This window comes from Leptopilina boulardi, unplaced genomic scaffold (assembly GCF_019393585.1).
Source record: "Leptopilina boulardi isolate dan_hultmark-lab unplaced genomic scaffold, ZJU_Lbou_2.1 LbouV2_248, whole genome shotgun sequence".
NCBI lineage: Eukaryota > Metazoa > Arthropoda > Insecta > Hymenoptera > Figitidae > Leptopilina > Leptopilina boulardi.
The window spans coordinates 396,002-410,830 of NW_026137805.1; the positions used below are offsets into that span (position 1 = coordinate 396,002).

At 26.3% G+C, this 14,829-nt stretch overlaps 1 protein-coding gene across 3 annotated transcripts in view; it reads right to left on the bottom strand.

Moving 5' to 3' along the window:
• Positions 1-14,150, bottom strand: part of LOC127280454 (follicle-stimulating hormone receptor) — a 34,883-nt gene extending 20,733 nt beyond the window's left edge. For all 3 annotated transcript variants that reach the window (XM_051303431.1, XM_051303430.1, XM_051303429.1), the window contains exon 1: positions 13,647-14,150. In XM_051303431.1, the coding sequence (XP_051159388.1) occupies positions 13,647-13,861 (215 nt within the window). In that variant the 5' untranslated portion in view covers positions 13,862-14,150. The remainder of the gene's footprint in view (positions 1-13,646) is intronic.
• Positions 14,151-14,829: the final 679 nt, after the last annotated feature.

Consider the following 14,829-nt stretch of genomic DNA (forward strand, 5'->3'; position numbering starts at 1 on the left):
AAATAAATCTTTAGGAAAGTTTTGGTGCTGTGGGGATTGATTGCCGGCAAAAACAGGTTTTAAGAATAAAATTCGGATTTTTTGAAAAAGTTTTCGATTTTTTTTTTTTTTTTTTGATTTATAAAATACATGCCCTCGGGAATACTGTTTGCCTTTGAAGTGTCGGGGGACGCGCTATATAAAGTGGAGTCGTCGCTTGCAAAGTCGTCGGTGCGCTATACTTAACGGATTCATTACGATCGGGCTAATAATATGCATTTCAGGAATGTCCGCAGTGATATTCTCGAGAGACGAAAAAGCATCTTTGCGCGTCGTTACAATCTCACATCTCGCTTACTCCACCTCCACAATAACCGCGCGCTTCTCTTTCACTTATATTTACAATTTGCATCTTAGGGATTGTAAATTTTGTTGCGAGTATTCGTATAGTAATGTTTACAAAGCGCGGCGATAATTCGCGACTCGTAATGCAAATAAACTCAGGAAATTGGCCTTTCACTGATTTATTACCTCGTGATGTGCCACGTTTATTTGATTTCACACTATTCGCACAAGAAGAGGTTTTGCTCTTCATAAATGTCAATTTCATTTTAATTTATATATAAATAAATCATTTTTAGCTAAATTATTAAAAAAAAAAATAATTCTGTTTTAATAATTTATTTATTATTTATAAATTAATAAATTAAATTGATAATTTAATGTTAGAAATCTTTTTACTTAAATTCATAACGTTTTTCCCTTTTACAAAAACGAGATTTCAAAACTGTCGCAACTCGAATCATTTCCGCTCGACTTTTTCCATTTCCTTGAAGTTTTTTTTTTGTCTTTTTTATTTCTCGCTTATATTTCTGCAGCGTATATAACTGCGTTCATTTCATTTCGACTGTGCACGAATTCGGAGCACGTGGTGTCAAAAAGATTGTGGTAAATGTGATCTCATGTTCTCTCATCTTCCCGCGAGAAAGCGAGCGAGCGCGAGAGGAAAAAGAAAAACAAAAGTCTTGTGACAATTTTCACCGTTAACCTTAATCGTTTCATTCAATATTAATCAAAAAATTTTTTTTTTTTTTTCTAATAAAAAATGTCTAATAAATTTTATCGTCATAAAATCCCTTTTTGGCACAAAAGATATTTCAAAAAAAAAGTATTAATAAAATTAGTAAAATTATTATTAATTAAAAAAAAAAAAATAATAAAACGAGAAATATTTTGTAAATCAAGATATAAAAAAATTAATTGTACCGCAGATAGGCATCAGTTTTAATTACGATCGCAAACGATTCTTTTTGACAGGGAACATATATAAATCTGATTTTAACGTTCTTAAATTTTGGGTTTTTTTTTTGTGAAACATGACACGTCACATGCGAAAAATTATGTGATCGCCACTCTCTCGTGAAGGTAAATTAAAAGACCCCAAAGTTATTTTTTTTTTCTTTTACACATCTTACTGGGTGGCTTCTTATAAATATACAAGTATATATGTACTCTTTTTATGCATACTTAATGCCACCTTTATCTTTTGGATCAATATCGATCTGTCAACTGAGCACATGTTCATGTCGTTTTCAAGATAATTATCACCATCGATTTTTATTTGTAAATTAATTTTTTTCGCTCACGTTCCTTATTAATTTCGATACTTATTTTTAAATATTTTAATAGAGTGATAATATTTTGAGAATTGAAAAATTTAAATATAGAGAATAGACAATAGGAGATAAAGTAGATGATGAGAAGGAAAATTCTGCGTTTAATGGTCCAATTAATCAGATTTGTAATAGGAGAGAATATATTGGGAATTTATATATATATATATATATATATAAGTTAATCCGAAACACGGTATGTAGTAGTAGTTCAGATTTGAATAAATCTCCGGGTTGCCACTATTGTAGGACTTTTCAGCAAAGATTAAGCGACCCCTCCGTGTACAACTCTCGTCCTAAATCACTGAACTCATGCCAAGATTAAGTGACCCTCACCGCCCACTTCATATACCTAAATCAAGAACCCACGTTACGATAAAATGACCCTTTGGCGTGTCTCCCCTCTTTCCATAATATACCGCCTTCATTTCGATACACTGTCCTTTTTATACATCCTTACATATATATATATATACACACACTACATTTCGGAATTGTCCGCAACCTTCAATAACCATCGATTTTCAAATGGTATACCGACTTTTGTCAAATGGTCCATAAAAAACCAATTTTCGAAATAACTGATTGGAGTTGCTTTTGATTTGATTTTAAACGAAAAAAAAAAGAATTTGATTTTTCCTTTCCCTTAAGTGAGGGAGTGTGTATAGAATTACTGGGAAAATTTTTGCGTTCAAGTTTTGTCACCGAAGAGCGCACTAGTACACCAACGAGATTTCTCCCGCTGACTAAGCAATTGTTTTTTTAGTGCTCGCTGAGCAGTAAAATCTTGTCGGGTCCTCAGTGCAAGATATATGGACCATTGAAACAAAGGGAAAAATTTTACTGACTAGAAAAACCTGTGATTGTAGAAGAGAAACGAAAAGGGAAGATTCGACATCTTCACTTTCGATTATAAAAAAAAGGGGGAATGAAGTCAAATTTTTTTCTCCCTCGTGATTTGAACACGAAAACTCTTAAATTCTCGTATATATATATATATATTGCGATTTCTTAACTTTTGAAACTTCCAAGTTCATATGGACACTTTTCAACCAACGACGACGAAAGGGAAAGCGATTCATTGAAAGGCGGGCGGCGCACTTCTTTGTACACTATATACATACATATTGGTATATATGTGAGCCGAGAGACGCTTCCCAATTGAATTCAATGGTCTTGAAACGATGTCTCTTTCAATTTAAAAATTTATTTTTCCATTAAATTTTTCTTCATAAAAAAATATTTATTTCAAATTGAAAAAAAGGTTCGAATATTGTATTTTATAAATTATTAGATTTTTAATATATAACTAAACTTTATTTTTTATTTACAGATTACTTTTTAAAGGATTTTTAGAAAACTAGAAAAGACATTTTAAAAAGTTCGAAACTTAATGAACTATAAGGAATTTTGAATTGAATCAACAACAATTTTTTATTATCAACAATGGTCTCATGGAAACAAAATGGTTTGTTGAAAACTAGAAAAGACAATTTTATGAAATTCCGAACTGAATGTTCAATTATTTACAATGGTTATTACAACCGATGATTACTGTGTAGATAGTATTATTGCATGGGGTAATTGGTAGAATAAATAGTAGTTGCATGAGGTGATTGTTTCAATAAATATTAGTTAATGCATGTGATCTTTGATGAAAGTTTCGTATTGATGTGTCAAATTAGTTTTTTTTGTCCGAAACAAAATAATTAACAAATTCTCACTTAAAATATTCCCATTTTTATTTTATTTCAAAATTTAATTAATCCATTAGAATTAAAAAAGTGGTCTAAAATAATAAAAATAAATTTTGCAATAAAGCAGATTAATTAAAAAAAAAAATTTCTGTTAAAAATTTAGATTCGAAAAACTAATTTATTCAGAAACTAACAAAATAGTGACACTAAAACTAATTAAAAATCAATCTAAACTTTTCGTTGAGAGTTTATTTTTTGTGTGTGTGTGTGTGATGACCAGAATTAGATGCAAAAAATTCCTGACAAAAGAAAAATGTGAAAACTATTTTTGTAAGGAAACTTCGTTGAGACGAAAAATTAAATTTTCACCTCCAACGCTTGCCGATTAATCTTTTTTCTTGCGTTATGTCAAAAATGTGTGTTTGATATATACATTGATTGATCTACAAATCTTTGACACCGTGAAATCTTCTTTGGGGCCAAGTCAGAAGTCTTTAATAATATACAAAGGAGATTTTCATTGAAATTCAAATTTTCTTTGCCACACTTTTCCCCTCTCGACAACGCAGATCGACCCAGTTCAATTTGGCACTTTGGCTTTTCATGCTCAGAATTCCCGACATACTTCACTCATCTTTTACTATATATATATATATATATATATATATATATATATATATATATAAAAGAAGAGGGAAGTACCAAATAAATTGAAAAGGAAATTGCCTTTTCTGGTTTACTTTTAACAGTTTATTGATGGACATTTTAAAAGTAAAATATCAAAAATAAGCAAACTAATTATAATTTTTCGTGTACTAGGAAAAAAAATTGCTGCATTTCTCTAACTTAGATGTTTGAAATTATAGTTTCTGTCAGTAGACGTCGCAGGAGTTGAGGTGAATTTTTTTTCATGTTACCTATCTTGTAACATACATAGTCAATGGTAGTTTCTATTAAGTTAGAAAAAAACAGTTGTTTCAAAAACAAGGTGAGTTAATCCCGTTTTAAGGGAAAGAATTTTCGAAAACTAGAAAAGACAATTTTACCAATTTCGAAACTGATTTGTGTACAACAAATATTGTTACCAACAATAATTGGATTAGTAAAAATTAGGTTCTATTGTTACAAATCTGTAGTTTCTAACTATTAAGTTAGAAAAAAACAGTTGTTTCAAAAACAAGGTGAGTTAATCCCGTTTTAAGGGAAAGATTTTTCGAAAACTAGAAAAGACAATTTTACCAATTTCGAAAATGATTTGTGTACAACAAATATTGTTACCAATAATAATTGGGTTGGTTAAACCTAGGTTCTATTGTTACAAATCTCTGTATAACTAAAATAATAATTAAACAATAGTATTTAACAATAATAGATTTTGATTTTATTTTGTGATCTTAAAAAAATAAGCATCTTTTTAGTTATCGATTAAATATCACGCTTTTTTTTTAAATGCTGACCGACAATTATCGCGTGATGGAGAACAGTTTCTTTTTTCTCATGCCGGAGAATAGAGTGATCGTTTATACGGGAGTGACGGTTTCGGTTAGAATGTTTGTTTTTATGTTATTGCCTCAAGTAAATTGAATCGTTTTCCCCGAGAGATGGATTGCAGCGCAAAATGTTGGAGCTTAATTTTTTTTCTTAAATACTTTCCTAAATTAAAAAGGAAAAAAAATTTATTTTTCTATTTTTTTATAATTTTTAAATAATTTTATTTTTGTGTAGAAATTTTTAAGTTATTAAAACATCTTTAATGGGTAAACATATTTGATTTTATTTATTGGAAATTTTTATCTCTTGGAATGATTTATAGTAATTTATTTTCTTTATACAAATAACAAATTTAAACATGAGGGTTATTTACATTAAAATTAAATTTTTCGAAATGTGTATATATCATTAGAAGAAAGTGTATAACTCATTGGATGATTTTTTTTTCTGTAAAGACAAACATTTTTGATTCTGTCAGCCGGTTAATAGCTTTTGACGTACGAAACTATTAATCAAAGGAGTTAGAAGTCGTGGCACAAAAAGATCAACGAAAACGATTATGATAGTATTATATATTTAATTTTCGCTCTGGTAAAATGAACATCTGTATATTATATATATACATGGAAATTGCGAAAAAAAATCCAAAGTAATGTTAATTACTTTTGTCCTTTCACTTCTTATCTAGATATAATTAATTATATACATAAACTTTACTTTCTTTAAAAAACAAATTTTGCAACACTTTTTTTTTTAATTTAAATTTAAAAAAATTAATTTTCTTCATTTACAAATAGTATTTATTAATGGAAAATTTTTTTAGTTAAAATGTAAAAAAAAACCAGGGAAGAAAAATGATTTTCACTGGATCAAGAAGTTGAATAAGTTTCCAATGTGTTTCTCTCTTGATCAGAAAAATTTTGAGAGGGAAAAAAATTTGATGCATTTCATCTGACAATCTCGTATATGACTTGAACGCGGCTTTTTTTTTCTTTAAAAAAGTATAAGACTGCCTGAATGACAAAGAAAGAAGAAATTGAATGAAATTCTTCTCCCGGAAAGTGATTCGCAGACGTATATAATACGAGTCGAGAAAAATGACATAAAAAATTACGATCCAATTTCAAAGACTTATTTTTTATCATCCAAGTATTATAATATAAGACGCTAGACAAAATGAAGGAGAGAAAAAAAAATTAATTTTTTCCTAATAAGAATTTCATATTAGTTTTTTTCCCCTTGAATTTATATTAATTCCTTTCACATTGAAATAATTTTTAAGAAAGAAAGTTTAATCCCGTTTTAAGGGAAAGAATTTTCGAAAACTAGAAAAGACAATTTTATCAATAATTTAATTTTTTTTGACTCGCTAAAGCGAAAGGTTTTGTTTTTTATGAACACGAAATAATTGAATTCGATAATCGGAGCAAATCGACAAATATACTCTTTCTCATAAACTCAAATGATCGTAAAAATTCATGATTATTTCGCCGGGCAATTGAAATTCTCTCGTGAATGTGCTATTTTTCACGTTTTTTTTTGTTTCTTGTCCCTTTTTTGCTTTTCTTTTCAAAAATCTGGGTTTTTCATTAATAGAGAAGACGTGAAATTTTCGAGCTCTAAATTCATGGAGAAAATTAACCTAAATTGAATTTGTGTCCCCCCTTCTGGCATTCTATGTGTGTGTGTGTGTGAATTTAGTCGAAAAATTTATCAGGTCATTTCGTCAAAGTCCACGCTAACACATATATATTTATTTATATATATATACATACATACACACACACGAATACATGTTCCGAAAAACTTTCCACTTGGTCACATATATTCGCTCTTTTCGCAATTTTCTTAAGAGAACTCCTAAACTGCAAATCGACCTCAATCGCGCACCAAACAAGATTTACTCTACCAATGCCTAATCCGGAGTTGACTTCCAATTTTTACGCACATATCTCATATTTAGAATTTGAAAAACGAATCGAAAATTAATCCTACTCGAGAAAGAAAAAAAAATTGGATAAAAATAAAATTGTTTCATTTATCAGTGAATTATTTCAAACCAAATAGTTTGATGGAAAAAAATTTTAGATTATCGCAACAAAAATATATATATATTTTTTTAATATACGTAAAAAATAGGTACTTCAGCGCAAGGTAAGTTAATCCCGTTTTAAGGGAAAGAATTTTCGAAAACTAGAAAAGACAATTTTACCAATTTCGAAACTTAGTACTTTACTAAATTAGTCGTTTGTAACTATAATTTCTGTCGGTAGATGGCGCAGGAGTTGAGGTGAATTTTTTTTCATGTTACCAATCTTGTAACATATGTAGTTAATGGTAGTTTCTATTCTAACTATTGAGTTAGAAAACAAGGTAAGTTAATCCCGTTTTAAGGGAAAGAATTTTCGAAAACTAGAAAAGACAATTTTATCAATTTCGAAACTGATTTGTGTACAACAAATATTATTACCAACAATAATTGGGTTAGTAAAAAGTAGGTTTTATGTTACAAATCTCTGTAACTAAAATTTAAAAAAAAAGTAGACAAACCCTGTGTAATAAATAAGATTCTTTTTTTTAATAAAATATGCAAAGTTCAGTGAAAAGGTGGTTATTTCCAAAAAAAGTCCATTTTAAAGAATATTGCAGTTGGTGGATAGTTTTCCCTCCCCTCCTCCCCAAAAAAAATAAAGGATCATATAATGAAATGCCCGAATTTTCGCACAATCGCTTCTCAATTTACTGAAGGTTTCATAAAAGTTTTAGAGAAAATTGAAGCGTGTAAAAGTTAGTTTTAAATCTACTTGCGCAAAACTTTTGTGTTAAAAGTAATCCCAAAGACTTTGGAAACATGAACCGTGAGCGCGCGTCATTCTGACTGCCGGCAGGAAGGGTGAAATTACATTTTTCTTTTCTTCAATTTAACGATGACAAAAATAAATTTTATTTATTTATTTTTTTTTATATAATGTTGCAAAAAATATATAATTTATTATTTTGAAAGATAGATGTATAAAGTATTTTAATTCCAAAAATGATTACTTTTGTAATAAAAATTCAAATTAAGATTAAAAAGTAAAATGGAAACGAAATTTTTTTTTTATTAACGGCAGTATTTTTTAATTAAAATTTCTTGCGTCTTGTTTTATTTATATTGACGATGCGTAACTTCACATGAAGTTAAATAACATTTAAAGGAATTTATTGACAAATTTGAATTTAAAATAGTACTTGTCGATCTCTCTTTCTATCTTGTCTGCGTGATTTACGATTTGTCTTTGGGATGGAAAAAAAAAGTGGATAGCTCAAATCCAAGAATGGCAAAAAGATCATATATACAATCATGGCAAAGCAATATGGCTAGACACCACGTACTTGAAAAATACGTGCTTGCAATCTTTATCTTTGCCTCAAAGAGAGAGAGAGAAAGAACTATGAGTGAATAGCGGTAACTTCAAGTGTTCAATACATATATATAATATGAGCTCGTAATTTCGCCAAGTCAAAACGTAAATGGCAGAACATCCTACTTAAACTTGCCTGCGTACTTACAAATGTTTTTAATCAACATTGACACCAATCAACATTTCAGACGCTAATCTCGTAATACACTTGTATAACGTAAATTTTTAATTTTTAACGCTTGTCGTCACTGTCAATTAAATCTTTATACAATGAAACCCGATTTTTTCACTTTTGACAAAAATGAAATAAAAATTATTTCAATAGCCGTAAAGTATACCCTAATAACACAAGATATCTTGGGATATATTGATAATATCCCGCAGATATCCTAGGGATGTCCTATGGATATCAAAAGGATCTCTTAAGGATATCCAAAAAATCGGCGGTTTGGATATCCCAAGATATCCTGGGGACCATTCTAGGATATCGACCATTGATATATATATGGATATCCTAGGGATATCCTTTTGTTATGAGGGATAATTTTCGGTTTAAAATTAATCCGAAAATCGTAACAGGCTCGCAAATAAATCAATATTTATAGATACTCGAAGAAATAAAAAATTTATCTTTTTTTTTACGTTGGAAAATATTTTTTTTAGATTTTAAAAAACAAAAAGAGATATGTATCCAAAAAAAAAAAAGTTCCAATCAATTAGCGTTAGAAAAACTATTATCTCATAATAATTGAGCGCGTGTTAGAAAAATAACAGGATGTTAAACGTTGATTGATAGTCGTGACTTTCCTTCGCGGTCAGGGGAAGTTCACACATAATAATTATATATATGTATATGGGCGTAACACGATAAGATCATTTCTCATTCGACAGAACGTCAACAGTCATTACCGGGGTATATAACCGCATGGTATACATATACGCAATTTACTATATATATATTTTATATGTGAGAGTACTTTGAGCTTCATTGTAAACGATAATAGATCCTATTATATGTAGAAAACATACATATAGATATATACGCAATTTATATGCGATAATAAACACCTCTAAAAGCTAATACACTCGTACACTTCAATTATAAATGCCACTTGTTGTTTATATATCACATATAATATAAAATTATAATCCACATATTTCACCTCTCTCTCTCATCATTTGTCTCTTCGCGCTCAATTATTATCACGGGGTGTGTGTGTGATAGAAAAAAAGGGGAGCAAAGTTACACCTATATACTAAAATTAGATGAAAATTATATTCTCTCACGGGACATTGTCACTGTATAATCAAATATACTCTAATCATTTTAATGTACTCTTTTTTTTCCTCTTTTTTTCAAGCAAACGTGTCGTTTTTAACAGAAAAGAATTTACTTTTTTTTTAAATTATTATTTTTTTCATAATTATATAATAGAAAAAATAGAATTTTTTTACAGTTATACTAAGAATATACATGAAAGAAAAAATATTCTTCATTTGAGAGAAATCCTTTTATTTTTATACGAATACAATTATGTAACAGTAATCAAAAAGTAGTACACTTATTTTTGAGAAAAAAAACCTTTTAAAAAGAAATTTTTTTTTCCTCTTAATCTGAGAGGATACTTTAAAATTAAGAGGAAAAGTTGCACATTTTTTTTCTGTTCTAAATTAGGCATATTCTAAAAATAGCCTAGTCATTAAATAGTGTATATCACTTTTTTAAAAAAAACTATATATTCTTTTAGGAATATATACCTACCTCTCAAATTAAGAGGAAATCACGCGATTTTTAATGTTTCTATTATTTAAATTTAGTTTATTAAAATTTATTCTAAAAAGAATAGCTCTAATCATAAGTGAGGTATAACACCTCAAAAAAACGATATTCTAAATTTAAGAATATATATTATACTCTCAAATTAAGAGGAAACGTGCCTCTTAATTTTTATTGTTTCTAAATTATTCGACTTTATTATAAAAAGAATAACCTAATCATGAATAAAAAAAAACGATTTTCCAAATTAAAAAATATATTATGTACTCTCAAATTAAGAGGATTTTTATTTTTCTTCGTTTCTTAATTTTTTTTTTATTCTAAAAATAATAACCTGATCATAAATAGAATATATTACTTGGAAAAAATATACTAAATTAAAGAATATATTTATACTCTCAAATTAAGAGGAAAACGTGGCTTTCAAGTTTTTTTATTTCTAAATTATTTTAATAATCTAAAAAAGTAAATTTATAAATAAGAAAATTATTCTTATATTGAGAAAATTATTCTTAATTTAAGAGGAAATATAATTATGAGAATTTAATATGTGCTACTTTGTTATAGAGTGTTTTATATAGACTTTAGAGAGATATATATATATATAAAGAATATGAAAATTTAATTTAGTTTTATAGTAAAAGTTGTGAACAATTTTTTACAAAGTTTATTAGTTATATATATATACGGCAGTAGAGAATTTCCCTTATGACAGTTTTTTTTTCCTTTAAAGCGAAACACATTTTCCGGACGCGCATTGTATTTTCTAATTACACGAGGAGGGTAAAAAATGTTCTTCCAAGTACCGCAAAAGAGGATGCAAATGATTTTAAATTTTTTTTTTTTTGCTTCTCAAAGATTAAATAAAAATTTCAATAAATAAAAATTCTTTTTATTTTATTATTATTTAATTATTTAATTTAAAAAAAAAATTTAATTATTTTTTTAATTTTTAAGAATTTTAAAAAATTTTTTTAAATTTTTTAAATTTTTACTATAAAAAAATTTTTTTAAATAAAATTTTGTTTTATTGCATTTTAATTGAATTGAATTTATTTGAAAAACTTTTATTTGTTATTTCAATTTTGCATAATATGTATATATACAAAATAAATGAAAATAATTTACGTACATATAGTCGAGAGAAAATTTTGCATATGTATATAAATTTTTGACATAATAAATTTAAATTTAACTGAAAATTTATTATGACAATAATCTCTTTTGTAATATAATAAAAGTAAGTCATTGCACGTATAAAATTACGAGGTCCAGATAAAGTGATTCACGCTTGCATTAACATTATTTAAACATCATCTATTATTCATGCGCGGCGGTGGTCGAATAATTAAACGGGGAACTTTCAACGAGTCCCAGTAGTAACACTATATTAGGTCAGACATTGTACTTGATTTTACATGCTTTTCGTAGTGTGTTTTTTTTTCCTCATTCGATTATCATTTACCACATACAATATAGTTATCGATTATTTTTTTTTCAATTGAAAAATCTTTTACGTTGAAAATAGTCTTAAAAAAAAACAAAGACTGTTAATTACCTTTTTTTTCAACGTTTTTGTTAAATATTTATAAACATAATAATAATAATAAAATTGTAAAGAAAAATAAGAAAGTAAAAAAAAAATTTCTTCTACTTGGCTGACTAAGTACGTTCTTTATCTACTTGACAAGTGAGAGAAGCGATGCTCTGTGAGTAGTAAAATACTCACTGGGACAGACGAGAAATTAACGCGTGAAAATTGATTTTTCGTTTGTAATGTATTTAGTTTTTTTTTAATAGTAATTAATATCTTTTTAACAAATATTTTTTAATTTTTTAATATTTTTTTTAAACAAATAATAAGCTAGTTTGATTTTACCATTAGTAATTATTTTAGTAAAAACATTTATAATTGATAGGAATAAAAAATAATATGATAAATGCTTATCATCAATATCATCAAAAATCATCAAATTTTTCTTATTTCCTAAAAAATAATTAACGAATAAAAAAAAATAGTATATTATGATAAATTTGATGAAAAATTTTCAATTTCATTAAAAAAAATCATCAATTTTGTCCAAAAATCATAAAATCATCAAAAATTGATGACAGGCAATTAGTAAAGTAATATTTTGACTGTTTTAAGAAAGAGAAAAATTGTTATTGAATTCATTGGAATTCTTTAAAGTTCATCAAAAATTTCCCTAATTATTACAAATTCATTACATATGGAAAATTTCATTAGAAATCATTAATTTTCATCAGAAATAATTAATTTTTCATTGAATATCATCAATTTCATTTAAAAATTGTTCTATTTTATGAAAAATTCTTAAATAATAAGAAAAATAGTATATTATGATAAATTTTCAATTTTATTAAGAAATCATAAATTTTGTCTAAAAATCATCAAATCATCAAAAATTGATGATAGTTAGTAAAATAATATTTTCATTTAATTGGGACAGAGAAAAATTATCATCAAATTCATAGAAATTTTTTAATTTCATTAAAAAATTCCCTTATTATCAGAAATTAAATACATATGATAAATTTTAATAGATTTCATCAGAAATCATCAATTTCCATCAAATATCATCAAATAATAATTAGACATCAATGATTTTCAATTAGTAAAGCAATAATTCTACTAATTTGAATTTGAATTTGATTCCATTTTTATTAAATATCATTAAATAGTAAAAATTTGATGACACTCAGAAAAATGTCGAAACACGAATTGAATTTTTTGAGTGTCATCAAATTTTCACTATTTAATGATATTTAATAAAAATAAAATCAAATTAAAATTCGAATTAGTAGTATTATAGCTTTACTAATTGACTGTCATTGATGTCTAACCATTATTTGATGATTTTTGATGAAAATTGATGATTATTGATGAAAATTGATTATTTTTGATGAAAATTGATGATTATTGATGAAAATTGATGATTTTTGATGAAATGTATCATATTTGTTCAATTTCTAATATTAAAATAAATATAAAATTATCATCAATTTTCAAGGAAATTACTAATTTTATTTATAAAATAAAATCATCAATTTTATGAAAAATCATCAAATTATAAAAAATTGATGACAATTAGTAAAGTAATATTTTTTTTAATGTGATTTAAATAAGGAGGGAAAGGGCAAATATTTCTAAAACATATTTTTAAATTTTTGATTAATGACTTTAAATGTGAATTCACAAAATATTTAAAAATAATTATATTCCATTAGGAGAGAAATTGTGGAATTTTAATGGAGACTTTTTGGGATAAACATGGTAGTTTAAGAAAAAAGAAAAATAAACAAGAAAAAAAAAGTGTATAGAGAGAAACGTAATCAATGAATGAGAGACTCGTAGTATTTATACGACTACGAGGTGAACGTCTTACTGACAAAATTGACAGCTGATTTTTTTTTCTTGTAAATAAAATTTACACCTAATTATCATTTTTTTTTTTTTATAATAATTATTTTAAATTATTTTATTAAAAAATATTAAATAATATTAAATAATATTAAATATAATTTTATTTATAATTATATTATTTAAATAAAAATTTATAATTATAACAATAAAAAATATTAAAAAAATTAATATGAAACTTACATTTTCGTGATGTTGAATTCCATCGATTTTAATTCATTGTTTTTGAGTATATCATCAATCGATTGAAAACCCATCCCCCTACAAACAAATTCCCTTCCGTCGTTTGTCACATTGCACTTTTCAAAATTTTCCACTATTTTCGCTTGTCCCAAAATCCACCAATCGCTTGTCAATACTATCACGAAAAATGACGTCATCAAGATCATTGCCGTCATTCTTCAATTTCCGTTTTTTCAATTTACTGCATTTTTTTGAGTAGTGAATTTTAATTTTTTGAAATCAAGTAAAAAAAAGGAATTTTTACTTCTTTTTTGCCAAAATTGATGATTTTTGATGATTTGAAGATATGGATCGTAGCATCAATTATTGCAGTATTTTTTTCTTATAGAATTAATCAAACTTGCTTGATCAAACTCAAATTGAATTTTCTTGAAAATTGTGTAAATTTATGTTTCTTAAACTGTTTTCCAAAAAAATTGATGATTTTTGATGATTTGAGGATAAGAAGAGATTGAAGAATGTTATTTCGATTATTATTATTATTTCTATGTGGGAGAATTCATTGAGTTTGTTTTGTGAAAATTGAGAAATTTTAATTCAATTTTTTCGGAAAAATTGATGATTTTTGAAAATTTGATGATTTGAGGATAGAACGTAATTTCTTCTTCTATTTTTTTTTCTCGAGATAATTAATTTTAATTGACTCTTTTCTTGAAAAAGTAAATAAAAATTGTATTTTTTATAAAAGTTGATGATTTTTCTTAGAAAAATTGTTGATTTTTTGAGGATAAATTGTCATCCAATGTAAATTCACGGCATCTCTTTTTTTTGAAGGTTTATTAATTCTCTAATTAAAAGAAATATTTTTCTTCATCATCAGACTCAAATTAACAATTTCTGATGATTTTTGATGATTTGAGGATATAAAAATCTGATGATTTTTGAGGATAAAACATCAGAAGTATCCAGTTTCAAATAATTTCTCTTTCTCTTCTCATTTCGTCATCTCGTGATAAAATAACATTCGTTATCAGTCGTTCTTTAAAAAAAAAAATTGATGATTTGAGGATACAAGAAAATTGATGATGAAAAAATTTCCCAAATATCGAAATTTTAATATTTTCTCTTTTTACACAAATTATCTCTTCCTCTTGCAAATAAAAAATAAAAATTCATTCGTTTT